The 27,137-nt window shown below is 56.8% G+C and overlaps 2 protein-coding genes and 1 long non-coding RNA gene across 6 annotated transcripts in view; 2 read left to right on the forward strand and 1 right to left on the reverse strand.

The window, feature by feature from the left end:
* Positions 1–13,025, forward strand: part of ACVR1B (activin A receptor type 1B) — a 40,723-nt gene extending 27,698 nt beyond the window's left edge. For 3 of the 4 annotated variants that reach the window (XM_070270245.1, XM_070270246.1, XM_001494129.7), the window contains exons 8-9: positions 1,263–1,393; positions 2,899–5,965. In XM_070270245.1, coding sequence (XP_070126346.1) covers positions 1,263–1,393; positions 2,899–3,024 — 257 coding nt within the window. In that variant the 3' untranslated portion in view covers positions 3,025–5,965. Of the gene's footprint in view, positions 1–1,262; positions 1,394–2,898; positions 5,966–9,200; positions 9,305–10,075 lie in introns of those variants that run through there. The other variant, XM_014740953.3, reaches the window with a different exon arrangement.
* Positions 5,940–15,185, reverse strand: LOC111773985 (uncharacterized). The gene is made up of 2 exons (XR_011439758.1): positions 15,059–15,185; positions 5,940–6,483 (listed from the first exon to the last, which is right to left on the reverse strand). It is a non-coding gene; the product is annotated as an uncharacterized lncRNA (long non-coding RNA).
* TAMALIN (trafficking regulator and scaffold protein tamalin) lies at positions 14,152–21,701 on the forward strand. The gene is made up of 8 exons (XM_023643597.2): positions 14,152–14,479; positions 16,487–16,536; positions 18,122–18,176; positions 18,282–18,384; positions 19,588–19,681; positions 19,782–19,848; positions 20,057–20,123; positions 20,537–21,701. The coding sequence occupies exons 1-8, from the start codon at positions 14,237–14,239 to the stop codon at positions 21,013–21,015; spliced, it is 1,158 nt and encodes a 385-aa protein (XP_023499365.2). The 5' UTR covers positions 14,152–14,236; the 3' UTR covers positions 21,016–21,701.
* The last annotated feature ends 5,436 nt before the right edge of the window (positions 21,702–27,137 follow it).

Here is a 27,137-nt window from a genome sequence, read left to right on the forward strand (position 1 = left end):
AGGGCTGATAACCTAGGGTTCGAACTCTGACAGGCTGAGGCCGGGGCAGAAGTTCCTAACTCCCCTTAGATAGTTACCAAATCAGCCTCTGTTTAAAATCTGTCCCTTAGCTCAGTACAGCAGGACTTTTCCTGGGAAAAAAGCAGGAGAAAGTTACATTGGATTTTTTTTTTGTTATCTTTTTATCATGAAAAATATTTGTTTGTATCTCTAAAAGTTAAGGACTTCAAAAAATATGATACTATTACCACACTTTAAAAAATGAACGTTAATTAATATCCTTTAACATCAGTCAGTGTTAAGATTTCCCCAATTGTCTCCTGATTTTTTTTTAAACAGTTTGTTCAAATCTGGGTTCAATTATTGTCCATCACTGCAGTTGATTGATACGCCTCTTAAATCTTTATAACCCACAGGCTCCATCTCTACTTTTTTTTCTTCTGCAGTTTCTTTTTTGGGGAATCCAGATCGTTTGTTCTGTAAACTTTTTTTGTCTAGATTTTGCTGATTGCCTCTTCCTGAGGTTCACATGTTCTTCTGTTCCTGTGAATTTCCTATGATAGTTACATCTTGTGACTATAATCGTGTATACATAGTTTTTGGGGTTTTTTCCCCAAAATCCTCCTGCTATAAGGCACATAACGCCGGTTCTCTCTCTTTTTGTGATGTGAACGGCCATCGAAGATCATTGTCCAAATTCTAATTCATTAGACGTTGAAAAATGCCAATATTGTGCTTCTGTCAATCGTCATGTATTAGCTAGAAGAGAAACTTCTCCTAATTGTCTATTTGGTTACCAAGATGTATAGTTTGAATAGGAAAGGCAGAGAAAATTCTTAACTCTTTCCATCTCTTTATCAATTGTTCCAAATAATGAGATTGTTCCCTATCATCCTACAAATGTGACTGAGGGGCTTTTTTTTTTTGGTTCTTTAGTATCATGAACTGGTAGATTTAAAACATTTGTTTCTGTTGAGTTATCTCATCTTTGGCCACTTGGGAGTTTTTTGAGTTGATAGCTTTTGACATGACCTCACTAATCTCTGATAGCTTCCTTGCTTTTTGGTATGAGAAAGATGTTCCTGGCTAATCTGGTGTGTGTCTTGTCCACACCTAGAACAGGCTAAGCTCTGCAGGGAGCCCTAGCTCCTCTTAGTGGGACGTGGTGTTCCCAGGTCACAGTGTGGGCGGTGGTGGTGGCGTTTGAGTAACCTCTTCCTCCTGTTGCTAACTCAGTGGATGTTTCTTTCCTTTTCTCTCAGGAGTCCACGAAGAATATCAGCTGCCATATTACGACTTAGTGCCCTCTGACCCTTCCATTGAGGAAATGCGAAAGGTCGTATGTGACCAGAAGCTCCGTCCCAACATCCCCAACTGGTGGCAGAGTTACGAGGTAGGAGCCTCCTCCGCCTCCTGCGACTTTCCCACCTGCCTGACTTCTCGCCTTAGGAAAGGGCTTCCTGACAGTGGGGCGGACCCCAGGGGTACCCTCTGCACGTGTCAGCTCTTATATGCTACTATGTGCTGTTATTACCAGTCCCTGAGGGGCCACCATCCCTTGTCCTGGGTGCTGTAGGGTCCCCTTTGGAGCTGACAGCCTAGTAAGAGAAAAAGGCTCGGTCCCCAAGACACAGGTAAGAGAGGTGGTCACCAAGAGACAGAAGAAAAGCCGAGCGGGAGCTGTTCGACCTGTCTGACTAGAGAGTGGCTCTGGAGCCGCAGGATGAGCTAAGCTCCCGAAGTAGGCATCCGTGAGGCTGTAGAAGAGTGAGGGGCGGGCCCCACGGGAAGACGTGTCTGTGAGGGAGGGGGCCTTTCTAAACTCGGAAGAGGCAAGGAGGGCGTGGAGAATTTGAATTTGGGAGAGATGCAGATGAAGTGGGGAAAGGACAGCATTCGGTGGAAGTGATTGAAATGAGGACAAATGTGTGATACAGACTCGTAATAGGCCTGGGAGTCTGGGTCCTCGAGCCATGAGGGCAGCTGCGTGTGCTGGGCTGCGGGCCCTGGGCTCCTCCCTGGCTCCACTTTTGTGGAGTGACCACCAGAGGGCGGTGCAGCCCTTCCGAACAAGCTGAGCGTGTCAGCCTGAGTGGTGTGCCCGCGTGTCATAGAGCAGCCTTTTCCCCAGGTTCCTTGGGGCCGTGAGGTTGGCTTTACCTCAGGATAGAACTGGGCTTTCTGCCCCCGCCCCACGGCCTTTTCCCTCAGTGCTGTTTTTCTGCTCGGACTGCTTTTGGAAAGTGAGTTCCACTGTTAGAAGGAATTTTGGAACCCACTGGCTAGGACACAGGAGCTTTGTAGCCCCCAGTAGCCGGTAGCAGTCCTTGGTGACCTTCCACATCCACCCCCTGGCCTGACCATCCGGGCGGTGGCGTTGTAGCTCTGCCTCTGATGAGCTTGCTTTTCGGGGCTCCTTTTGTGCTGCCTCACCCCCCGCCCCAACCCCACCCCGCACCTCTGCCTGCGGGCCATGGGATTCCAGCCGTGTGTGTGCACATGCCCGGGCGTGTCCTCTTGGCCTGCTTCGTGTGCTACTTCTTAAAAGAAATAACTGGTAAACAATCATAAAAATAGATTCTCAAACTCAACAGGAAGGATTTTCAGATCACAGGCTGTTTGCAGTTCCTTCTTTCAAGGTCACCCAGCTGACGGGCGGTAGCCGACGGTACTTGCAGAGGTCTGCCCTCTCCAGGCTGCGGCTTTCTCCTTTGCCCGCACAGCCTGTCCCTGAAGGAGGGGAGAGCCAGGGGCGCGGGAAGCCTGCAGAGCCTGTCCCTGGGGTCACAGGGGTGGGGAGATTCTGACAGATGGCACCAAGAAGCGAGGAGGAGCCGAGGAGTCAGGAAGGCCTCCACGGGGCAGGGTCGCGTTGATGCCCTGGGTTTCTGTGTGCAGGCTTTACGGGTGATGGGGAAGATGATGCGAGAGTGTTGGTACGCCAACGGCGCAGCCCGCCTGACCGCTCTGCGCATCAAGAAGACCCTCTCACAGCTCAGCGTGCAGGAAGATGTGAAGATCTAACCTGCTCCCCTCGCATACACGCAGCCCTGGGCAGCGAGAACGACACGCAGCTGCCATGTTGAGCGTACGCTGGAGGCCTACCTCTCGTTTCTGCCCAGCCCTCTGTGGCCAGGAGCGCTGGCCCGCAAGAGGGACAGAGCCCGGGAGACTCGCTCACTCCCATGTTGGGTTTGAGACACAGACATCTTTTATATTTACCTCCTAATGGCATGGAGACTCTGAGAGGGGATGGTGTGGAGAACTCGATGCCACGACTTGAACTGGTCGTAGTGGGAAGTCCCGCAAAACCTGGTGCATCTGGCCTGTAGCCAGGAGTGGTGACGGGTGGCCGGGAGGGCCCAGGGGAAGCTGAGTGTTGCCAGTGCTGAGCAGCACCGAGCGTGTTCCTCTGGGGACCGAGCCCAGCACACCGAGGTGGCCCAGAGGAACCGGAAGTACAGCCTTTCTCACAGGCAGCCCTGGGCCGCGTGCTGCCCTCCCTCACACGGATGTCTGGAGGGACTGCCAGTGGAGACGGACTCTTCCACCTGTCTGTCCAGCCGTGTGTGCATGTGCTGAGGTGCGTCCCTGTTGTGCCTGGTCCGTGCCACGCCCTTACACGTGTGTGTGTGTGTCTGTGTGTGTAGGTGCGCACTACCTGCTTGAGCTTTCTGTGCATGTGCAGGTCAGGAGTGTGGTTGTCAAGCCGTCTCTGCGTGCTGGTGCCTCTGTTCAGTAGCGAGCAGCGTCTGGTTTCCCTGGGGGCCCTCCCCGCCCCGGAACCCCCAGGCCACTGTGGAAGTCCCTTCCCAGGAGCCTGCTCTGCCTGCCCCTGTTGACACAGCTCTCCTTCTCCATTTCAGACCATGGAACCAAAGCTGGCCCAGTTGTCCATGGCAGGCCAGGCTTTGGGGTCCACATGTGAGGGAGGGAGGTGGGATGGGCAGGGAAAGAATCTTGGGGGAAGTCTTGGGTGTTGTGGTCAGTAGCAACCATGGGAAGTGAGCCAGCCCAAGGGCATCGTCCTCAACAGCATCAAGGAAGGGCCAAGGAATTTGAAGCCCAGATCTGGGAACTCAGATTGGAATGTCACATCTGTCTTTCATATCCCAGATTCTGGAAACAGCAGTGTATATTTTTGGTGGTGGTGGGTTTAGGGTGGGGAAGGGAAAGGGGGGCAGGAGTGGGGAGGGAGTCGGGTGGGGGGAGGCGTCTGCATGGGTCTTTTCCTGGATTATCTGGTCACGGTGGAGGGAAGATGTGAGACTTGCGTCCACTGCAGGGACCCTGCTAAAGGCACAGCCCGAGCTGAACCTGTTACTTAACCTGAGCGTGGTGTTTAACGACGTCAAGAAGTGCGGCGGGTGGCGGTTTGGTCAGTGTACCTTAGGTATATGATGACTTTGAAGCCATAACTTTTAACTGGAGTGGTTTGGTTTTTTGTGTTCTTTTTGGTTTTTGTTGTTTTTTTTTTTTTTAAATTTTATTGGGAGGGTCTGGATTTTAACTTTTTTTAATGTTGTTAAGTTTTTATAAAAGGAGAACCATCTCTGTGTGATGATTACCTTTCAATCTATTCGTTTTTAAAGAAATCCCGATAAAAACAACCACAAAAAAATGCTCCAATCAAATGCACGTAGCTCAGTCACACTGGAAGCATCTGTCCCTGAGCCTGCCCCTCGGCGGTGACATCTCTCTCTGCCCTGGGGTCTGCCTCCACCCGCTCCTCGAGTGGTTCTGCCCTCATCCTAGCCTTCTGTGCGTTGCGCAGCGGGTTGCACCTTCTCCTCCAGGCTTTTATTCAGCGAATGTTTGCTGAGTGTCTGTTGGGTGCCAGGCACGGTGCAGCCGCTGGAAGACGTGTGGGAGCAGGACAGCTGCGGGTCCCGCTCCTGGACCCCTGAAGAAGGAGCTGATCTGAGGTGGGGGGTGCCTGCTTTGAGACCCCAAATTTTCTTAGTCGGTTCCGAGAGCCTTTTGCGCCTGGAGTGATTGCTCTTATAGAAGCCCACTGAGGAGCGGGGACGCCCGCCCCCCTCCACCAAAGAAACCGTGGGCAGTGAGACCCCAATCCTGGCATTCATTCTGAGCCCCCTTCCTGCCCCCAGGGAGGCACAGTCTGTCTGCAGCCTCAGAGCACCCCCACCCCCAGCCCAGCAAGCCTCTGCCAAAGCTTGAGGAGGGCAGCACTCTCCCTGCTCTCACCGTCTCCCCGTGCTGCCTCGCTATTTATTTTCCTGGTGAATTGCTTCTGTCCTTGCATTAGAGGACATCGTCCCCTAATCCTTTGGGCCAATTTACTGGCTACTGACTAATTTCCCTTGAACACCAATTGTGTCATTGGGGGACCTTCTTTCCCCACCCCTGCTGACGCCCCTCCTATCCGCCCTGCAGCAGAACCTGGTGGGTTTAGGTGATAATGGAATTTAGACTCCTGCCCCAGTCACAACCAGCCTCTGGGATCTGCCAACACTCCTGGACCAGGGAGTCCCAAGCCACTGGCCCACTCCCCAGGTGGCCCTTCTGTCCTCCCCACACACGCAGTCTAGCTCCTCCACCTCTGGGGAAGACTGAGCAGTTTTTTGGGAAGCTCCCGCCCCCACCCCTGCCACTCTTAACATCAAAAGTTAGGAGTTAGAGAGTTGGGGAGAAACTTAAGCCTAAAGCCGTGGTTTTTGGCCCCTTGAGGCCAACCCTGATCCATAGGGCTACCTGCTCCTCTGGATTCATAGACCAAGTCCAAGCCCGTTCTTACATCGCCATCAAGGCCCCCGAACGGCATTCTCGGTACTTCTGTTTGTTTTGTACATTTTATTAGAAAGGACTGTAAAATAGCCACTTAGACACTTTACCTCTTCAGTATGCAAATGTAAATAAGTTGTAATATAGGAAATTTTTTGTTTTAATATAAGAATGAGCCTGTCCAATTTCTGCTGTACATTATTAAAGTTTTATTCACAGAGCTTTTCTGGTGCCATGTGTTGTACGTATGTGGCCTGACTGCCCGGCGTTTGTCAGCGGTTGGGAATGGGCGATGTTCTGAGGTCGCGTTCCCGCCCTCCCCGGCCGGGTGCTGGTGGTAGCGCAGTTGCAGCCGACCTTGTCCGAGCAGGAGCTGTGCGCTGAATGTCGCGGGCCTTCCTGAGGCCGATCCTCGCTGTTCCCGGAGGGACGGCCTGCATGTGAGAGTAAGCAGAAGACAGACGACACCTTGTCTCGGGCTTTGTCTATATTCGTCTTTTACCTTTTCCCTCTTTATACAAAAGAGAGTCTTGATCCTGGTTAGTCACAAGCTGCCTAGTCTCGAAGGCAGCCTGACTCCCTTCAGTTTTTTCTTTACCCCTTGTAGGTTGAGTCTAAATGAATTTGGGGATGCTTGCTTCAGTGGGAGTCTTCAGAGGTTACTCTGGTATTTTCAGCGTGTGGGTGGCTGTGAGTGTCTCTCTGTCTCCAGGCCGAGGGAACCCAAGAGAGCAAGTCCTAGAATCAGAGAATCTCAAGTTTAGGTGGGACTAGAGGTCTGGTCCACCACCCACCAGGTGCCTGACTCCCCCGCAGCATCCCTGCCAGGTGGCTGTGGGCCACATGCTGTAACCTCAGGACCACAACTTCCACCTGCCAGCCATCTGCGCCGTAGAAAGCTCTTCCTTACGTAGAACTGGGCAGCCTGCATGTGACTTCTATCCACAGGCGGTTCCAAGCTGCTCCCCTCTCTTCCATATAAGCTCCCTTAAAATACTTGAAGGCAGCGGTCATGTTATCATGAAGTTGGCAAAGGTTAGAGTTTCTTCAGTTAATATTAGGAAATACTTATTGAAAACTTACTGTGTGTTAAGGAATGCACCAAAATTTGCATTATGTATACAGTCGTGTGCCGCATAATGACATTTCAGTCAGCAGCAGACAGCATGTACAACAGCGGGCCCATAACATTAGTACTATACAGCCTGAGTGTGCGGTAGGCTCCGCCATCTAGGTTTGTGTAAGTGTCCTCTGTGATTTCGCACAGCTACGAAGTCGCCTAACGACGCATCTCTCCGAACGTATCCCCGTCGTTAAGCAACACATGACTGTGTCAACTGCTTTAATCTTTAGAACAACATATGAGGTGTGCATTGTTGTCCTCTCTTTATGGATTAGGAAACTGAGGGTTAGAGAAGTCAAATAAATTGCCCACGTAGCTCATGGGGGTAGAAAAGGCCTTGAGTCCAGAATGTCTGACCACAGGCTACAGCCCCTTAGCCTCTCACCCTCCTGCCTCCATGGTTCCATGTTCTTCCCCCCAGGCCGGCTGCTCTCCGCTGAACCTGGCTAGAACCTGGGGCCAGAAAGGGCACCTGACATCCTATCCAGGCATCATCTGACAGTACAGACCAGAACAAGAGTCCCAGACTGTGATTGACACCTGCAGGTCACCTCCCAGGACTGCATTAATTGGCTTGGGTTGAGTAAAATCCAGCCACCTCTTCCTTCCTCCATCCTGTGTAGGAGCAGTTGGTATTTTGAACTAACGTGCAGGACCCTATGTGTCTACCCCGTTAAATTCTACCATAGAACCTGCTCATTGCTCCAGCCTGTCAATATTCTAAAGATTGGCACGTGAGCTAACAACCGTTGCCAAATTTTTTTTTTTATTCTCCCCAAAGCCCCCCAGTACACAGTTGTAGATTCTAGTTGTGAGTGCCTCTGGTTGTGCTATATGGGACGCCGCCTCAGCGTGACCTGACGAGCAGTGCCATATCTGTGCCCAGGATCTGAACCAGTGAAACCCCGGGCTGCCAAAGAAGACCGCGTGAACTTAACCACTCGGCCATGGGGCCAGCTCCCTGTCAATGTTTTAAAATGCTAATTGTCACTCAGAATTTTCCATTGTTTTCCCATCTGAGACTGTTAGGCTGGGGAAAATCAAGTAACACTTCTGGAAATTGGCTTTAAGTTTGGCACATATCCCAATAACCGGGATCAGCTGCTAATTAAATTGTCCTTGTGCCTGGCCATAATTCTTTCATGGACAAAGATAACAGCAGAAGCCAGAGTACCTCACTCAAGTGGCAAGGTATTATTGGGGCTGCCGCATCGCTGATCTACCCGTCTGTGGGAAAGAAAGGTGAAGTGGTTTGTAGCAAATTTCAACCCAGTTTAAAAGCCATCCAGTGAATGTCCTCTTGCCAGGCATGGACCTAAAAATTCACTAGGCTATGGATTGCAGTAACTCTTGAAAATCACTACCTCTTCATGTTCCCTTGAAGGTTAGTAACAACGTTTCACATTTGTAAGACCCATGACACAGGAGACCCGAATTCATCTGAATGGCGTATCACTTGGGCTTTTGTTTCACACCTCTTCAATTTCTGTCTCCCAGGCCATGTCTTCTAAACTTTACAGTCTGGAGAACATGCTTGCTAAATACAAAACAAAATTTGGAGTAGAGTCATAGAGGTCAAGAGAGACTCGGGAACATGTGAGGGATGCATAATGAAGGTTGGGGGCGGGAGAAGGCTTTGGATCAAGCCGGGAATGGTGTATTAGGGTTCTCCAGAGAAACAGAATTAATTGGATGGATGGATGGATGATAGATGGATGGACAGATGGATAATTTTAAGGAATTGACTCAACGACTGTGGGAGCTGGCAAGTCTGCCATCTGCAGGGCAGGCTGCCACGCTGGAGACCCAGGGGAGAATTGGTGTTGCAGTCTGGACTCTGAAGGCAGCCTGGAGACAGAATTCCTTCCTCCTCAGGGGACCTCAGTCGTTGAAGGCCTTCAACTGGTTGGATGAAGCCCATCCACATAGAGGGTAGTCTGCTTTACTCAAAGTCTGCTGATTTAAATGTTCATCACATCAAAAACATACCTTCACGGCAACATCTAGGCTAGTGTTTGATCAGACAACTGGCACCATACCCTGAAAGTTGTTGGGCATCCCATGGTCAGACAGAGTGGGATTTAAGGAATGTGGCAGATAGCCCCGGGTCCCTCTGGGAATGCTCCTTGGGAGCAAAGGCTGGGGGCCAATTGGGTAGGAAGGTTTCAGGAACAGTGGATAGACTGGGCCCTCTTTGATAAGCATCTGTTGAGCGACCACAGTGTGTGAAGCAGTAGGCAGAATGCAGGGAAAATCTGGTCTCTGCTCTTCAGGATGGAGAGAGGACCTGTACAGAGAACAGTGAAGGAGATTTTGACAAGTCCCATTACAGGGCAATACACGACGTGCGGTGGGAGCACAGATGACATGTCCCTGCCCTCCAGGGGCTCCCTGCCTGGTGGAATGGACCAGTGAATAGATAACTACCGGAGTGAGGTAAGTGCTATGACACAGAATGCCCTGGGAACACAGGACAGACAGGAGATTGAGGTCGAGAGAGGTGACATGTCATCTACTTTGGAGTACGCATTGGCCTACTGACTCGGGTGGGGGGGTTGGTCAAAAACAGTGTGCCGCCCACCATTTGAGAACCACAGATGTCCAGTATGGCTAGAGCAAGGGAGCCGGGTGCACAGAGGGTCTGTTGGAACTGTCATGCTGAGAAGTCAAGACTTCCGGGGGCCACCAATGCCATCACTTCCCTTGGGACAGCTACCTCAGACTGTGCTAATCAGTAATTTTCCCCTTCAGTCTGGACTTGATCTCCAAGTTTTCCTCAACAGCATGCTTCTGTGGAGTTGTCCCAGAAGTTAAAACCGCGGTGTCATTCCTGATGTGGGGAACAGGCCATTACAGGGTTTTAGGCGGGGGAGTGATGCGACCCCGTTTGTGTCTGGGGGAGATCACAGTACTGACTTTCGGAGGCAGTGGTGGTGGTAGAGGGACAGCTGGAGGAAAGGGGGACGGGGCATGATCAGGTGCAAACAGTGAGGGAAAGAGGGCATCTGACTTCAGTGTGGAGCAAACGGGGGGATCTTAGCCTGGTGCACAGTGCTGTCCCCTGGGAGGAAGAACTGGGGATGAGCCATCAGAGCAGCTGTATTTGCCGGGAGGGAGGAGACCTGGGCAGAGCTGTCATGTTCTGTCCTAGCTAGCTGTACCTGTTCTAAATGAGGTGGGTAAAATAATACACATGCTATGTCCTAGGAATGGCACGTGGCTGCCCTAAGGAAAGCTGGAGAGTTACCCTGCCTGCCTTCTGCCAGTCTAACCTGTTCAAGTCGGAGATACCTTGCCATCCCCACCCAAGAGGCAAGATGGTCCCTGGCCTCTGGGCGGGACTAGACCCAGAGGCCACCATATCCAACACAAGTAAACTCTCACATCCACCTTGGCCCTACTCCCAGATCCCCTAGAATTGGGTCTCCGGGCTGTCTGGATCCCCCCTGCTGCCAGGCCCCCCTGGGCCCCAGTACCACACACAGACACTGTCCCGTGGAAACTGTTGGTAATAGGAACCATTAAGAAAAACAGCCACTCCCTGCCCAGTCAGCTGCCCACCGGCTGTCCATGCCTCCCTCAGTGTCGTGCAGCTGGGGCCCAGCCCCTCATTCCTGACCAGAGAGCCAGCTGAGTCCCTGGCACTCTCCCTCCCACCTCCCCAGCTTAGAACCAGTGGCAGTACCCAGAGAGAAGCCCCAGCAAACTGTTCACCCCTTCCAGGGCTGGGCTGAAATGATGCTGTTAGAGCTCTGACATGGCGTCAGACTCCAGAGGGGCTTGAGGTTCTGGTGTTCTTCCCCGAAGTGCCCTGACTTTCTGATGGCAGCCTAGGGCTTAAGCAGGTCAGTGGGGGCAAGATTCAGTTCTTCCCATGTACTCCGTGGAGGATTGTTGACTGTCAAGTATCTGGGCAAGGGCTTGTCCCAAGGAGAAGGGGTCTTTCTTATCTACATGAGCCAAGCCCCTGCTATCTGTGCCCCCACCACAGACCAAGCCCTATCCCCCAGCTGGGAGCCAGGGCAGCCGGAGCAAAAGGAAGCCAAAGCCGGGGAGCTGGGGAGTGAGGTACAGATTGATGGCAGATGCCTGAGGAGCCAGAGCCATGGGGCTTTTGCACAGAGGCTTCCTTGAGGGAGGAGAACAGAAGGGGGCGGAGCCCCAGTATGAGGGTGGGGAGGCGTGCAGCATGCCCCTCCCCCCATCTTTAAGGGACTGCCCAGGATAGAATGAGAACAGATGCTAGACAAGAGACTCGGGCTTAGGAGGAAGTCTTGGAGGGGTGGAAAAGGCAAAGCTTTCAGGGCCTCGTGCACTATCCGGCGGTGACACTTACTGCCCTGAGGAGGCCTGCCAGCTCTCTGCCCTCTCCCTGATGGATTGCACCTGCAGCAGAGTAGCGCTGGCTGAGATCAAAGACAACTTCCTAACCAGGACACGGGTGAGATTCCAGAACTCGGTGACCAAAGTGGACCATCTCAGTAGAACACAGACCCCTGGGTGGGAGAGGAGTTGTGGGGTATCTGTAAACCCGGCCGGGGTTCCAGGTGGAGTCTGCCACCAGGGAGACATCCCTTCAAAGTCTGGCTTGAAGATTTTCCACCGAGAGACTCCTGGCCACCAGAGGGCATCACCACCCCATCGTGTGGCATCCTGGGCTCCCCATCACCTCGCTGGAGAAACTGGGGAGGCTGGGAGGAGGAAGCAGGCATGGATCTCTGAGCTCTCAGAGCAGCTACCAGCAGCTGAATTAATAAGTCCCTGGAGTCAGCATCTAGTGGGATCTAATGGGTTCAAGCCCCTTTTGCCACCATCTTTCCTTCCCTGGCCTCAGTTTGCCTCTTCCGTTAGATGAGGGCTTGGACCACATGGTATCGTTTCCAGACCACAAGGCCCTTTCTGGCTCTGAAATCCCAGGATTTGAAGAAATCATGTGACGAACTGACAGACATTGCACCTCCTGGGCCCACTCTTCCTCTGGGATTCTCTAGGGCTCTCTGCCTGGCTTTACGACTTGACTTCTCCAGTGGTGTTCTCTCACCTGGATGCGGGGAGGCAGACTCCTCTGCACACTGAGGGGAATCACGGCCTCCATGTCAGCCTGAAGGAGGAATGTCCCCAGAGGGCCATCAGACACAGGTGCTGTGACGCCCGTGCGGTCGGCTTCTCCAGGTCTCAGGCAAAGATGCCTCTTAGGAAACCCTCTGGGATAGGTGGGGCGGTGGTCCTTCCCAGAAGAGGCTTTACAAACAAGCTGCCCTCTTGTGGGTCCCTTCAGGGATAAGCACCAGAGTGCAGAGAATAGAAACCATTGCCTCTCCTACCTCTGCTCGCCTCCCCACCCCCACCCCCACCACAGATGCCGTCTGTCAGGAGCAGGCAGCAGACGGTCCAGGGGTCCATCTGTGCTAATGCTTCACAATAGAGTCCCATGTTTCCCCACCGACACCCCCTCGGCCCCTCAGCTGATGGCCACTTCATGGTGCCAAGGCGGGGAGGTGGGAGGAAGGCACTAAGGGGGTTGCTCTTGGCTCCCGCAGTCCCCAATCCACCCCTGCCCCCCACCCAACAAGCATCCTGCCATCTGGACTTGTGTAATCACTGAGGGGTGGAGAAGCACCCCTCCCACCCACACCTCCTGTAGGGGCTGGGGCCTGGGGCCTGGGGGTGGGGAGAAGACAGACAGAGGAGGCGAGGAGACTGAGACAGACAGGTGAACTGAGATGGACAGGAGACATCCTGGCCTCGCCAGCCCCTCTGGAGCCCTCATGCCTTCCGTCTAATACAGCACATGTCCCACTCTCTACCAGACCAAGAGCCTGTGTAACCCCTGAGCCTAGCCAGGACCTGGCACGGTGCAGAGCTTAAATGTAGGAAGAATGAAGGACTGAAGAAGACGGCATCACATAGCCGTTAGACTGCAAGCTCTGGAACCAGGCTGACTGGGTTTGACTCTCAGCTCTGCCACTGAGTGGCCTAGAACAAGTTACTTAACCTCTCTGGGCTTCAGTTTCCTCATCTGTAAGGGATGATAATGGTACCTATTTCATAGTGTTGTTATGAGGACCAAATTAGTTAATACATGTATGTAAAAGCACATGCAGAACAGTGTGTACGGCACATGGCAAATGCTCAATAAATGTCAGCTCTAAAGGCATAAGACAGATGTGGGAAGACGGGAGGAGGAGGGGACAGATGGAACTGTGCCTCCCCAGCCTCTGTTTCGTGGTCGATGTCAGGACATGGACCCCCAGCCAGTGGTGCTGACGTCCTGTGGTGGCTAGCCGCTCTCTAGACGCCAGACCTGGCCTTCCACTTCCTCTTCTCACTTCTTATTCGGGTACCACTGACGATAGAGACTTCAGCTGGGCCATCCCCACCTCTCCCGTGGCCTGGCAGCCACCGAAACTTAGCCTGCAGGATGGTCCTGAAAATAGGGCCAGAGAATGGCTGAGCACCACCCCCCAACCCTGAGCACCTGCTCAACTTAGTCACATCCCACTCCCCATGAGTCAGCCCCACGGTGAGGACCTGCTGGGAAGGGGTATCTGAGCTCCACCATCAGGAGATGAGCACAGGTTTATCCAGGAGGGACCACTCCGGACCCTCGGAGGGGACAGGCCAGAATGAAGTCGACTGCTTCAGGGTTTCCACCTCCTCCCTTTCCCCTTGACATGGAAAGTGGAGGCAGGCTCTTTCGACTCTTCTAGGGCAGCTGTGTAAAGGGGAAATCCTGGGCCCTGTCACTGCGTGGGGGCTTCTGCAGTGTCAGTTCAGGCATCTCTTCCCTCCTTCGGGGACCTCCCCCCTCCCCCGTCTATGCCGCTCTGGGGGTGCACAGCCCCGCGCGCTCTCTCCCCTTTAGACTCCTAGAATCTTCCCCTGGGCCTCCAAATCCCCTCACAATGACCCCTTACTGTCCCCTCACCACCAGATTCCATGAATCTCCAAAGCCATCCATCCCTAAATTTTCAAATATCGTGCACAAGCCCCTTCACAGACCGCCCCCCCCCCCTCACCCGCATCCCCCAGGTATCATGCAGACCCCTGGCCCCGCTCCGGGATGCCCTGTCCCTCTCGCCTCCGCGACTAGGTTCTACCCCCGTCGAGCGCTCAGGTCCCCACCACGAGTTTCCCGGTCTGGCCGGCGGCGGGCGCTGTGAGCCGGGCTCGGAGAAGCGGCCCCCCCGGGGGCGGGGCCTCCTGCGCTGGGGGCGAGGCCACCGGAGGCCCTCCCCGCCCGCCCCCAGCCCGCCCGCTCTCCAATCCTATAAAGGGAGGCGACCCGCCGTTCGGCCGGCTGGCATCCCCGCGCCGCCGCCAGCCCCGCCGCGCGCAGCGAGCGCCGCCTCGAGGGGCGCCGGAGCCATGACCCTCCGCCGACTCAGGAAGCTGCAGCAGAAGGAGGAGGCGGCGGCCACCCCGGACCCCGCCGCCCGGGCTCCGGACTCGGAAGTCGCTCCGGCCCCAACCCCGGCCTCGAGCCCCCCCGCTGCAGCCGCCAGCCCCGGGCCCCCCGGGGACGAGCTGTACGCGGCGCTGGAGGACTATCACCCTGCCGAGCTGTACCGCGCGCTTGCCGTGTCTGGGGGCACCCTGCCCCGCCGAAAGGTGCGTACCCCACCCGCCACCTCCCGCCGCCCCCCAGCTCTCGGTCCCCTCGCGTGTCCCTTCCCCAGGACCTGCTCAAGCCCGCAGCCTCCCCCGTCTGTGCCTGCTGACCCCAATCTCCCCGCTGACCCCAAGAACATTCCCCTCGGGGTCCACCGAGCCCTCCCCGGTGACCCCCGCGGACACGTTCAGAACCTGCTGAGACCCCTGGGCCCCGTTGTCAACAGGCGCAAGACCCCCCGCCCGATCCCCGCCTTCCCCGATCTCTGTGCCTGTCCATTCCGCGCCCCACGCGCCCAGTCTCGCTCCCCTCCTTCCTGACCCCCCCCCCCAGCACCCTCTCTCCTGCTCGCTCCGTCTGGCCTTCAGCCCCCCGCGCCCGGGGGTCTCCAGGCCCCAGGACCCCTCGCCCGGGCTTCTCCAGTTGGGGCAGGGAGGCCTAGGGCCGGGGTCCCGCCGCTCGCCCGGACACGATGAGGGTCCGAGAGCCCGGGGGAGAGGGAGGGCCGGGCGGGGACGCCCCGCGTGCCTTCCCTGGCCGAGGAAGTACGTGCGGCGCCGCTGACTCCGAGCGCTCACCCTTTCGAGGGGACGCCCGGATGCCCCGGCTCCGGCCGGCCGCCGTGCCCTGCGTCTGAGCTGTGGGGTGCGAGGCCACCGCTCCTGGGCTGCAGCCGCGACCGGACGCGGTGGGAGGGGTCTCAGGGCGCCCCTGGGCCAGGAAGGATGCCGGCCGCACCCGCCCTCTGTCGCCCCCTCCGCGGGGCTCCTCCTGCGGCCCGACAGGGATCTGGGCGGGGGGGGGGGGGGGGGGGGGGGCGGGCCCAGGTTAAGGAGAGGAGGCTGGTGGCCTTTCCCTGCTCAGCCGCCCTCCTCCTCCCCTGGCCCCTGGCTCCCCCCCCCCGCACAATGAACAGCTTGTTGAGAATTTGCATTTTATGAAAATCGGGCAGAAAGACAAAGGGGTCTCTCTATGCTGCCCAGTCCTTCTTCCGTGGCCCATTTGGGAACCGTCCCCACCCCTGAGGCCAATCTTTGGTTCCAGAGAAAGAGAACCCCCTTCTCTTCTTAGCCTTGGGGCAGCCTAGGGGGAGGGTTAACAAGGACACTGACCGGCACGGCCCTGGGCTGTTTGGGGCCCAAAGGACAAGGGCTGGTGCAGGACAGGGATTCTTCCACGGATCAATAATTTAGGGAGGGAGAGACTGCTTTAGTTTCTCAAGGGCCCTAAAGAGGCAGAAACTCTCACATCCCTCCTCCCCCCCCCAAAAAAAGAACTCCCAATCTGTCCTTATGTCTAATGAGACTTAAGGACAAGTTTGAGATCTAAGGTCTCAACTAAATATATGACAATGTCAGAGACCCAGGTGGAGCTGGGCACAGCTGGCCACCAGCATCTGGGATCCACACTTGGTCCTGGGAGAGAGGCTTGGCTCCTCTGTCCCCTGCCTTTCCATGTTCAGGCTAGGACTGCCGGCCCTCCAGACCCGCACGCCTGACCCCAGGCCCCCCAAGCTACTGTCTGTGGCTGAGAAATTAGGAGGAGAGACCCAACTGGCTGGAGGACTCTGAGTGCCTTGATAAGCAAGCCCAGGGGCCCCCTGCCCTCCTCTGAGTAATATCTGAGCCCCTGCAGACCTGCACCCTGGGGTGGAGGCTATTCTATCTAGAGGTCCCACTCCGAGCCTGGGAACCGGCACAGGGCTTAGAGATTCAGGCATCTGGAACCCAGGAGGACTGTTATGTCCCCATAGTCCCCGTCAAGGGGGGAAAGCCTAGGGAGGAAGCTGTGGAGAGATGCTGAGAGAGGCATTCAGCAAATAGTTACACCAGCACCAGAGCAGGTGCGGAACTGGGCCTGGACAGACAGGCAGCAGGAAGGGAGGTGCCGGGTCCAGGGCTGGAGCCCAGGTGAGGGACCCCCCCCCAGAGGAAGGCTCTCAGCATCTGCTCGAGGACAGCCCCTCTCTCATCTGCTCCTTCCTGAGTCTCTGTCTTCCCGCCCAGGGCTCAGGATTCCGCTGGAAGAATCTCAGCCAAAGTCCTGAACAGCAGCGGTAAGTCACCGCCATCCCAGCCCCTGCCCTGGTCCCAAAGGGTGGGGTGCTGGGGTGGGGTGGGGGGCAGCACGACACAGCATCTGAGCCCAGCCAGGGGGATTCATTCTCCCACCCCTTCAGCGTGGCTCCCTTGCTAAGAGTGACGGGCAGGTGAGGGTGTGGGCTGTGGGAAGGGGGTGGCAGAGAAAGGAGGTAGGAACTTTTGAGTCATCAGGTGCTCTTTAGCCCACCCCCGGTGCCTGCCAGTTACCCCTCCCTGGGGAGATCTGGATCTGGGAAGTGGGGGAGTAGGAGAAGTCTTCAGGGCTCCCTTGAGGGCTCCCAACCCCAGAAACCCCCATGGCCCAGACCACAGCCAAGCTGTGTCCAGCTGCTTGAGTCTGGCTGTGGCTGCCTCCAGGATCTGAGTCCTGTGCTGGTCCCCTCCTGTGGTGGCCCCTTAGGAAGGATCTGAGATGAGGCAGCGGTGGGTGCTAACCTCGGGCCCCACTCTGCCTGTGTCCTGGCCTGATTTGGGCTTGGCTTCTTCTAAAATGGATCTGGACTATGGCCTGCTGGCCAGATTGGCCTGTTTGGCCCTTGAGCTAAGAGTTGTTTTTATATTTCTCAAGGGTTGTAAAAATAAAAACAAAGAACAATATAGGATAGAGCCGGAATGGGTCCCAAAAAGAAAGCCTAAAATATTTACTATCTGATCCTTTGCAGAAAAAGTTCACCAACATTTCCAGAAAACACAGAATTTTCAGTCGCCCTGCTCCCTGCCCCAACACAGACAGAGGGGGAAGGCCTGGCTGGAAGTGGAGAGGACCTGGGGTGGGGCTGGCAGTTGCTGCTCAGCATTGGGGGGTTTCTGGGTCAGGCTGGGAGCTGGGGACCTGGGTCTCCAGGGCCTTTCTGAGGCTGGGAGACTTGAAGGGGCCTTTGGAGCCTGCTGTAACTCTGCCTCTGGCTGGGCGGGAAGGAAGGGGGTGGGAGGGGGCAGAGGAAACTCTGGACTCCCCCAGCAGGCGAGGATTTGGAGCGACTCCAGACCATTGTGTCCAGTGGGCAGGCCCTCAGTGCGGGAAGGGGCGGCCTCCAGGCTCCCCTCCCCCCAGCTCTCACATCTGGTGGGCTGGCCCCACCGCAGCTGGGAGGAGCAGCTGTGGTCTGGGCTGAGCCTCGTGACTGGCCTCTGGGGGTGGGGCCAGCCCTCTCCCTAAGGCTGAGAGCAGAGGAGGCTCCAGGCTGGGGCCGAGTTTGGGGCCTCAGTTCATCAGTGAGTGGTCCTCTGGGGCTCTCTAGAAAGCAGGGGTATGGCTGAACAACTCAGCTCGGCCACCCCGTCGGGGCCAGTCATTTCCAGTGTCTCTTCCCCACGGAGGCTGGATTGAGTGGCTGGATTGTGGTTCGATGAAGCTGATTTCACTTGGGTATGGGGAAGGACTTTCCAACAGGCTGTGAGGAGAGTGCATTGTCGCTGGAGACAGTGAGCCCAGCCTGGATGTTCTGGAGCAGACTCCGGCATCCGTGGAGGGCCATGCTCTGGGACCGCCAAGCTCCTTTTAATCCTGACAGTCTTAATGAGATGTGTCTCCTGCAGGAAAGTGCTGACTTTGGAGAAGGAGGAGAACCAGACCTTCGGCTTTGAGATCCAGGTAGGAGAAGCGGAGTGCAGAGGGAATGAGGAGGTCGGAGGCCAGTCTGAGGGGTGCATGGACCCCGCCCTGCCCCTGGGCTGAGGGTCCCCTTGTCTGTTACAGACGTACGGCCTTCACCACCGGGAGGAGCAGCGTGTGGAGATGGTGACTTTTGTCTGCCGGGTTCATGAGTCCAGCCCTGCCCAGCTGGCTGGGCTCACACCAGGTGGGGCCTGAGCCCAGGACACAGGGCTCTGGGAAGGCAGTATGATCTTACTCCCTAGCAGAGGGGGTGAGGAATCTCTTCCGAAATCAATTCCTCTTTCTCCTCCTCTTTTGAGAAGGCCAGAAAGAAGAATGAATAGAATCTAGGCTTTGGATCCGGGCAAATTTACCATTTACTGTGTGATCTCGAACAGTCCCATCTGCAAAACGGGGGCAGTAACACATTCTCACATCACAGTGTGTTGAGGGGCTTCCCTGGGCATAGAGCCAGGGCCCGGAAAGTGCCAGATGTTGCTGCTGCTGTCGTGCCTCCTCCTGGCAATCCAGCATGGGCAGAGTTGAGGAAGGGGCAACATTCCATTAGATTTGCTCTATATTGGGGATCAGGGCCTATCCTGCCCGACCTGGCCCAACTCTGGGGTACCTATGTTACTTCCTCTAACAAGGAAGTGATGCCTCCAGCAGGAGAAGCTTGGGATTGGCCAAATCCAGAGTCCCCAGGTCCCAGGAAGGGGCAGCCTGAGACTGTATGAATTGACCTCCCCAATTCTATCACCCTTGCTCCCCTGAGCCCTTACCTCCCTCCCACTCACCAGCAGCGCCCCCTCCCCCCCCCACCCCCCCCCCCCCCCCCCCCCCCCCCCCCCCCCCCCCCCGCCCGTGGCTAACTGGTCTATTACAACGTTGCAAAGTAGCTCATATCACTGTCCCTCCTGACCGAGGTAGCCACAGCAGGGACCCACACCCCCCTTTTTCAGATGGGAAATGAGCCCTCAGACATGGTGGCTTGCCCTGCCTGAAGTCAGGCGGCTGTGGCACAGGGAATCAGAAGCTGAGGCCTCTCGCGCCTGGGACCAGCTTTAGTTCCCAGCTGGGTGCTACTCACCCTGCCCCCTTCCTGTCTTTGCTGGGTCTCATGACAGCCTGTGGGCTGGACAGAAATAACCAACTCTGGGGGCAGACCCGGCCTTTGAGGACAGAGCTTCCTGAGTGTGGGGTGAGCATGTGGGGGTAGGAGGGCCCTGGCCCCTATGCTGGGGGCTAGGCCTGAACATGGTCTCCCCAGAACCATGAGGAGTGGGGGGAGGGAGTTCAGGAGTATTCTGTGGGGTGATTACCCCTCCCCTTTCTGGCCGGGCTAGGGGGCTGGAATTCTTCCGTCCTGCCGGGTGGAGTGGATGCTGACCCCCTCTCTGCCTGGCAGGGGACACCATCGCCAGCGTCAACGGCCTGAACGTGGAAGGCATCCGGCATCGAGAGATCGTTGACATCATTAAGGCGTCTGGCAACGTTCTCAGGTATGTCCAGGTGCGGTCCCTGAGGATTCCTGAGCTCAGCCTTTCTCGGCGTTTCCGCACCCTGCCGCCCACTTAGCGTCTGATTCTCTGACCTCCTCAGGCTGGAGACGCTGTACGGGACGTCAATTCGGAAGGCGGAGCTGGAGGCTCGTCTGCAGTACCTCAAGGTAAAGCAGGGGATCGTGTCCCGCCTCCACCTCTTCTCCCAAGCCCGAGCCCCGGCAGGCCCCGCTCTTTGTCAGGGGGTCATTTATCTGTCCGAACCTCCTTTTAACCTTAAGGTTTCTTCCGCGGACTCCCCGATCCCTCAGTCCGTGCCCACCTCCTGCTCGTTTCTTGCTAGCCCCTGACGGTGAGGCGGGGTGTCTCTTGCAGCAAACCCTGTATGAGAAGTGGGGAGAATACAGGTCCCTGATGGTGCAGGAGCAGCGGCTGGTACACGGTGAGTAGACTGCAGTGCAAAGGGCCACTTGCGCCCCTCCTGGTACCCCATCCAGTGCTTCCCCCTCAGAACTGGGGGGTTCGTTCCCCCTCCGGAGCGAAGCGAGGCTTGTTGAGCTGCCACGTTGGGTCCCGCACTGCCTGGGGCTGGTGCACCCCCATTTTTAGTTTATTCTCACAATAGCCCTCCGAAAGCATTAGATAGTATCATCTCCATTTTACAGATGGGAACACTGAGGCTCAAAGAACTTGTTTCACATCCCTTCCGCGGTGGCTCTTGTGTCATAAAGGGCCCCATAAGGATTTGAGTGTATGACTCCGGCTGTACCGATGAGGGAAGTGGGGCTCAGGGTTGTGACTCCCTCAGGGCCACGCTGAGGGCTCCTCCCCATGCCCGCCTCTTGTGCCCCGCAGGCCTGGTGGTGAAGGACCCGAGCATCTACGACACGCTGGAGTCGGTGCGCTCCTGCCTCTATGGCGCCGGCCTGCTCCCGGGCTCACTGCCCTTCGGGCCCCTGCTCGCCGCTCCCGGGGGTCCCCGCGGGGGCGCGCGGCGGGCCGGGGGCGACCCCGACGACGCCGTCTACCACACGTGCTTCTTCCGCGGCGCCGAGCCGCCCGGCGCGCCCCCGCCGCCGCCGCCTGCGCGCGCGCCCGGCCCCGCCGAGCTCCCGGGCCGCGCCGCCCTGAGCCGCAGCGCCAGCGTGCGGTGCGCGGGCCCCGGGGGCGGCGGCGGCGGGGGCGCGCCGGGCGCGCTCTGGACTGAGGCCCGCGAGCAGGCGCTGTGCGGGCCCGGGCTGCGCAAGACCAAGTACCGCAGCTTCCGCCGGCGGCTGCTCAAGTTCATCCCCGGACTCAACCGCTCCCTGGAGGAGGAGGAGAGCCAGCTGTAGGGGCGGGCGGGGGAGGTATTTATTTATTTATTCGTTCCTGCCGGGGCAAGCCGGGGGCGGGCCAGCGCGCCCAGGGGACCCCAGGAGCCCGGAGCCGGGGAGAGGGTCCTCGCCGCCCCTGCGCGCCGGCGGGGTTCCTGTGCCCGGGCGCCAGACCCCTCTGCTCCTTCCCGAGCCACAGCGGGAGGGGGGGCAGGAGAGACGCGGGCCAGCTCGGGGTTGGGAGAGGTTCGGGAGCCAAATATGGGGCGTGCCATCCTACGTCTGGGTCAGTAGTGCCTTGTGGGGCATCCAGGTAACCTCCTCCTCCGGAGGGGGACCCTATCCCACGAAGCCCTCTCCTCAGCTTTACTTGCTCCCCACCCTTGGCCTGGAGCAGAAACGGCTTATGGTCGGTGGTTCCCTCAGCCTCCACACACATACACAGTTCCAGTGAACCAGTGGGCCCCTGAGCGGGCCTAAGGTGCTGGTCCCCCTCCCTCCCGGCCTTGACCCCTAAGGGCTTCGCCCCTCCTGGGGGCCTGTAACTAAGTCGGGTCCTGCCGGCCAGGGATCCTGGGTTCTCCACCCCTTGGGGGACAGGAATGGACATGGCCAGGTGGGGTGGGGGCAGCCTAGACTGTTCCACCGTTTTGCATATTGTTGCTTCTGAACCACAAACTGTATAAAATTGCCGGTTTTTTGCATCCGTGTCAGTGTGGTGACTGCCTGAAGGGGAGGACTGGGCTCGGGCAAGCTCTGACTCCATCACGCACCCGCCTCCCAACTACACACATGCGAGCGCGCGCACACTGTATTTTACATCTTATTTGGTTGGAGCCCGCAGCCAGGGAGATCGTCTGAGGGATTTTTAACTGACATGTGTGGGCCTGAAGGAGGCCCCACACCCTCTGCAGAGCTTGGGCCTCTTGTCTGAGTGCATCTTGAGCATCCTTCCCAAATACCCACGGCAGGTGGTGGCCAAGGCTGGGCTAAAGTCCTTAGCTATCCCTGCGTAAGTAACTATGCTCGGCCTCCTCTCTTCCGCGGGTCAGGGGTCTCCTGCAGAGGCAACCTCAGCCTTCATCCACCCAAGTGTGACAGGCCCAATCACTGACCACCCCATTGCTCTAGAACCCCTCAGTGGTTTCCCAGGACTCCCAGAATAAAATTCTGGCTCCTGTCCTGGGGTATCTGCCCCCGTCTGCCTCAGTTTCTTGTCTCCGTCTTGCTCCCTGCTCTGGCCGCTTTGCTGTACCTGGTCTACCTCTGATCCCCCCCTCGGGGTCTCTGACTTGCTCTTCCTGTACTTGGCTCCTTCACTCCTCAGCTCTGCCTCCCAAGGCCTTCCCACGCCGTCTAGAACAGTCACTCCCTCACTGGGACAGAGCCCTGCTTTATTTCCATTGCGCTGCTCATCACCATCTGGAACTGTCTTGACTTCTCTGGGTTTCGTTCTGTGCCCATCCCTCCAGTTCAGAGGCACGCGCCTTACAGCAAAGCACAGGGACCTTTTCTGTCTGATTTGCTGCTTGATTTCTGGCCCAATATTAGCACATAGTAGAACCTCAATAAATACTGTACAGCACATGCTCAGAGCATCTGCAAGAGGTGGGCCCTACCTTCTTTGAGGTAACTCAGGGCAAGTGACCTCTGTAGGGTCACAGCAAGGAAGTGGCAGAGCTGGGCCTGAGACTCGAGACTCACGCGCCAGTGCTCCTCCCCGGCAGGAACCAGCACACAAGGGATGCTGTAAGAGAGGTCTAGGTGGCAGCTGCCCGAAGCCAGGCCAAACCCCACCCGCTCCCTCCTGCACCACTGCACTTGCCTCCTGAGTGAGCTCCCTGCTTCCTCTCTCGCCCCCGGACCATCCCTTCTCCACACAGCAGTCAGGGCCGTCTTTTCAAAAAGGAAATCAGATCACTGTTTAAAACCCATTATGGCTTCCCCTGGAATAAAAGAATAAAACCCAAATTCTTGACCATGGCCTATCCATAACATGTCGTGCGTCTGGGTAGACAAATGACAAAAAGGCATCTCTTCCTCTGGGTTGACAGCAATCACACAGGCCCAACAATTTGGCAACTGGGAGCCGTTGTGCAGTGTACAACCTCTGCAAGCACTCTGGGATGCCATACAAGAGGCCCCCCAGGCTCTGGTCCTGGCGTCTCTTTTCAAGCTCAAACTTTTTCTCCTTCCATGTCACTTATCAGAGTTAAGCCACACTATTCTTTCTACCGCTTCCTCAAGTATGCCCAGCTCCTCCTGCCTCTGCCTGAAATACTTTTTGCAAGACTGATTCCTCCATCCTCAGGTCTCAGCTTAAACATCCCTGATCTGATCAGCAGTAGTTCCCTGTCCCTGTTATTCTTTATCTGGAGCCCTCTATTTTTCTTTCTTTATAGCACTTACTTCCAATTGGTAATTATAGTGACTTGGTTTGAATCTGTCTTTGCCTTCCTAAGGCAGGAAACTCAGCCTTGTTACATTGTATCTCCAGGGCTTAACAGCCTGGCACCGAGGGTGCTCAATAAACAAGAATGCCTCCTTGGGGCCACCCTGGATCTGGGTGACCACCACCTCCCCACATCTCAGCCCTGGGGCCAGGGAGAGGAGGCCCCTCCCTGGCTCCATCTGTAGCTGGCATCTGTGGACCCCACTTGTGCAATCCCTTCAGGGCTGGGTGTCGGCTGCAGCGGGGCACCTGCACCTGGCAGCCCTGCCCGCCCTGGTCCTGGGGAGGGAGGACATTTGATTAAGAAAATGGAGCTTCCCCGCGCTCTGTGTTTGAACAGCTGCTGTGCAGCGATGACAAACAACAGCTCCCAGGGCTCAGGTCTAGGGGAGGGGCCCTCTCGCACCTTTGTTCCCAGAGCCCAGGGCTGCCAGGAGACCGGCTGCATGGGCATAGCACCTTACTGGGGGTGGGGGGCTGCAAGGGCCTCCCTGGCTTTCTCCTCCGGGCATAGATTCCCAGCCTGTTCCTCCCCCACCCCCCATGCAGCTAATCTTGGGAGTGAGGTCAGTAGCCCTCACCCAAAGGGGGCTCCTGGCTGGCTGTGTGCACCCAGAGGAGGGTGAGGGGGTGCCCAGGGCGGGGCTGGATCCCACCTCTCAGCTGATGGGATGACGGCACCAGCACAGCAGCCTCCTGCCGTGTAGGTGGGTGACAGGGAGTGACTAATGTGCGAGCTGCGATGCTAAAAATTAACCCAGGGATCGTGTTTGGTGGAGGGGTGGGGGTGGATGGGAAAGGAGCAGGGGCTCGGAATATTGTGTGGTCGGTATTCCCCTGCCCTGCCGCCCCTCCGTCACCTCCCACCAGCCTTCTGCTCCTCTCAAAGCCATAGGGGCTCTGTGGGGGTCCTTCCCCCCTCAGGCCAGAAGGTGCCCCCAATAATACCAGGGAGGAGGAGAGGGGACTCCACTCCACTGTGCATGGTAGAGTGAGGACACAGCTCTGCAGGTGGAGTTCTGGTGTGAGGTCCCCACGGAACCCCGCTTCAGCCCCCGTCTCCTCAGCATGGTGGCTGCATGCCCCTGGGTCCCGGTTCTTCCCCCTCTGCCCCGGGACGGCGGGGGAGGAGGAAGCAGCCAGGGTACAGAGACAAGGGCAGGTTCCTACCAGCAGGCTGGAGGTGGGGGACAGAAGGGGTGGCAGCTACACCTGAAGAAAAGGACAGGGGACTCTCCCAGAGCACCTCCCATGTGCTGGTACTGTGCTAAGCACTTCACATCCATCACCTAGCTCAGGCCCCCCAGCATGTCTGAGAGCCCCGTATCACTGTCTCCATCTTACAGATGAAGAAACAGAGAGTTATAGAGGGGAAGGTGGCACAGCTGGTCCCCGGCAGAGCCTAGACTGGGGAGAGGGAGGGCTTCCTGGAGGAAGGTGTGTGAGGACAGGGTCCAGATGGTAAGGAACCATTTAAAGGAGCTGAACCTCTCAAAGCTGGGGGCTTCACTTGCACGGAGGGAAGGTGGGAGGGAGCCAGGAGGGTATCTGAAAGGTGGGAGCTGAGGGGGCAGGGTCTGGGATGTGCCAGATAGCAAAAGGGGGAGGAGATCAAGGTATTCAGAGGGATCAAGGCTCCATGGATGTGGGTGCTGCTGTCCTGGAGTAAGGTGAGAACGTTCCCATCAAAGTGGTGGGGGGGGCTCTTAGGAATGGGTTCTGGGGGCCACAAAAGGGGCCTGGGCTTGGAGAAGAGCTTTGTTGACACGTCATAAGAAAACCTGTGAGAAAGAATGAACCCATAAACACTCCCGTTTTGCCTGGAGACAAAACCAAAGAACTTGAGCTGAATGACAGCAGGAGGAGAAGAGGTGAGACAGCAGAAGGCACTTTCTGCTCACCAGTCAGTTACTCGTGAGGTTGGGGAAGTGAGAGAGGCTCGGGGACTCTCCAAAAGTCAGGAGAAACGTCAGGCCATCTAGCTGGGAGCCTGCCTGATCTTGCATTGACGGCTGGATGGGATGACCTAAAGCAGTGAGTGATGAGCTGAGAGAAGCGAGAGAGGAAGGAACACGGGGCCGTGGAGAGGGCAGGGGACCACGGAGGGCTCCTCTATAGCATAAAGCAGCCAAGAGATTGACGCACACTGGAGAGTAGAGCGGGCGCGCCTGACCCCTGGTGGGGACCTCAGGACACCGCACCTCTCAGCCCTGAGCTGGAGCCCGGGAAGAGGTAGGGCACGGCATCCGCCAAGGAGCTGTGAAGGCAGCTCTCCCTCTTCAGAGCCCACCCCTCCAGCCCCTTCTCAGCCTGCCCCGACTCCCCCACAGTGGAGCCTCCTCTGAATCGCACAGTCCAGCCGGAGCTCCCTGCCGCCCTTGCTGTGCCTGGCACTGAGTGGGCATTCAGACAGCCTTGAGGGAAGGTGGGTACGTCTGAACGAATGAACGGACGAGTTCAGAACTTAGAAGATACCAAACACATCTTCTCTGCGGGGAAGCCCACATGGTCTGAAGGAGTGCGAAGGGGATGCAGGGGAGCGGGGAGGAAGCACACTCGCTAAACGGCAGGACACAAGGATGGCTGCCGTAAGGGAGACCTCCTGAACCTCAGGAAATGTCCCGTGCCTGGAGTTCAGTCTTAAATAGAGACACACAAATCTATGCAAAAGGTAAAAAGTGTGCAAATATGGCCCCTCTGGGCCTCTTTTCCAGCTGTTTCCCTACGGTCACTCATCAGCCCCCCTCCCAGCTGGCAGGTCCATTCAGCAACCCCTCTCCCGCCACCAGGGAAAGGCCACCAAGGTCCACTTTCAGCTCTCCAAATCTCGCTCTGATTGAAGGCTCGGCTCAAACTCCACACTCTCCGAGGAATGTGGTCTCTGGTGAAGTGAATGCAAGGCCAGTGGTTACCAACCACAGCAACAAATCGCCTGGGGGGCCTTTAACGGCAGACAGCATCCTACCCCTACCCTTACGATTCTGATTCAGGAGTTCTGGGGGGCGCTGGAGAACTGGTATTTTTAAAAATGCCCCAGATGCTCAATAAAGATTTAGTGATGGATGTTTAATGAAGATGATTCTAGAGAGCTCTGAGCTCCCTCCCACCTAGAACCTTGGTGTTCCAAATACTGACAGAAGTCAGGCCCCCCCTGAGGTCGTGTCATCTCTGGCATTCTCAGCAAGCGGAGGATGTGTGCCTCCCACCGGGACAGAACCACTTTCTGCTTCCTGCTGTAAGTTTTGGTATGTGTGTCTCCCCCACAGAGTGGGAGCTCTTGGAGGGCAAGCAGATCCCATCGGACACATCTGTGATCCCAATGTGGTTGGAGTTGGGGGTGGGGACACAATACAAGAACCCAGGACCTGCTGGCTGACTGGGTGTAGCCAATGCCCAAGGGTGAGGGGACGGGGGAGGAGGCTGGGGTTGAGTAGGGGTTCATGTCTACACGGTATTGGGAGTCAGCACGGGGAGATCTGACTGGTGGCGGTGCTGGGGGAGCAGCCCCACGAGCTGAGCTGCCAAACGGCTGCAAGATTGACCTTCAAGTTCTGGACTTGGTTGAAGGGAGGTGGGGGTGGGGGTGCCAGTCCCGTGTACCAAGGGCAGTGTTCTGGACTTGGTTGAAGGGAGGTGGGGGTGGGGGTGCCAGTCCCGTGTACCAAGGGCAGTCGGCTGGGCACCCCCC

This window comes from Equus caballus, chromosome 6, assembly GCF_041296265.1.
Source record: "Equus caballus isolate H_3958 breed thoroughbred chromosome 6, TB-T2T, whole genome shotgun sequence".
Classification (NCBI taxonomy): Eukaryota; Metazoa; Chordata; class Mammalia; order Perissodactyla; family Equidae; genus Equus; species Equus caballus.

Excerpts from the sequence above, each read along its gene's own strand:
- TAMALIN (XM_023643597.2), top strand. The coding sequence starts at position 14,237 with ATGACCCTCCGCCGACTCAGGAAGCTGCAGCAGAAGGAGGAGGCGGCG. Across the intron at positions 14,480-16,486 it reads GCACCCTGCCCCGCCGAAAG|GGCTCAGGATTCCGCTGGAA; the intron begins GTGCGTACCCCA and ends CTTCCCGCCCAG. Across the intron at positions 18,385-19,587 it reads GCTGGCTGGGCTCACACCAG|GGGACACCATCGCCAGCGTC; the intron begins GTGGGGCCTGAG and ends TCTGCCTGGCAG.